At 50.1% G+C, this 860-nt stretch overlaps 1 protein-coding gene across 1 annotated transcript; it reads left to right on the forward strand.

The window, feature by feature from the left end:
• Positions 1-6: 6 nt before the first annotated feature.
• ARF6 (ADP-ribosylation factor 6) lies at positions 7-594 on the forward strand. The gene has a single exon (XM_009879502.1). It carries the CDS (start codon positions 17-19, stop codon positions 542-544), a length of 528 nt encoding a protein of 175 aa, XP_009877804.1. The 5' UTR covers positions 7-16; the 3' UTR covers positions 545-594.
• Positions 595-860: the final 266 nt, after the last annotated feature.

An 860-nucleotide genomic window follows, 5' to 3' on the forward strand; every position in this document is an offset into this window, starting at 1 on the left:
CTTGGATGCCGCCGAGATGGGCAAGGTGCTGTCCAAGATCTTCGGTAACAAGGAGATGCGGATCCTGATGCTGGGGCTGGACGCGGCCGGTAAAACCACCATCCTGTACAAACTGAAGCTGGGCCAGTCCGTCACCACCATCCCCACCGTGGGCTTCAACGTGGAGACGGTTACTTACAAAAACGTCAAGTTCAACGTGTGGGATGTCGGGGGCCAGGACAAGATCCGTCCCCTGTGGAGGCACTACTACACGGGCACGCAAGGGTTGATCTTTGTGGTGGACTGCGCCGATCGCGACCGCATCGACGAGGCCCGCCAGGAGCTCCACCGCATTATCAACGACAGGGAGATGCGGGACGCCATCATCCTCATCTTCGCCAACAAGCAGGACCTGCCCGATGCCATGAAACCCCATGAAATCCAGGAGAAACTGGGCCTGACCCGAATCAGGGATAGGAATTGGTACGTGCAGCCCTCCTGTGCTACTACAGGGGATGGACTCTATGAAGGGCTGACATGGTTAACATCCAATTATAAATCCTAATGAGAGAATAACTATTTAGTCTACAAAGAATTAAAGAAAAAAAAAATAACCCACATGGCTTTCCGGAAGGATGATTCTCTACTGAAAAGTCAAACAAAAGCATCCATAGGATTATGATCACCTTTCTCCAGTTACCACCCTTTCCTTCTGCACACTTGACTGGATTCCTATTTTAACTCTTCTTGCTTGGCGTTAGGATGCTCTAATCTCCGAATGTGACACGAACACAAGCACTAGATGCTATGGCAGACTTCCAGCAAACAGGGGAAAGACACATTGTAGACTTGCTAAGTAACTTTTTTTTTTTCCCCCCTTC

Source organism: Apaloderma vittatum, unplaced genomic scaffold (assembly GCF_000703405.1).
Source record: "Apaloderma vittatum isolate BGI_N311 unplaced genomic scaffold, ASM70340v1 scaffold24602, whole genome shotgun sequence".
NCBI lineage: Eukaryota > Metazoa > Chordata > Aves > Trogoniformes > Trogonidae > Apaloderma > Apaloderma vittatum.

Excerpts from the sequence above, each read along its gene's own strand:
- ARF6 (XM_009879502.1), top strand. The coding sequence starts at position 17 with ATGGGCAAGGTGCTGTCCAAGATCTTCGGTAACAAGGAGATGCGGATC.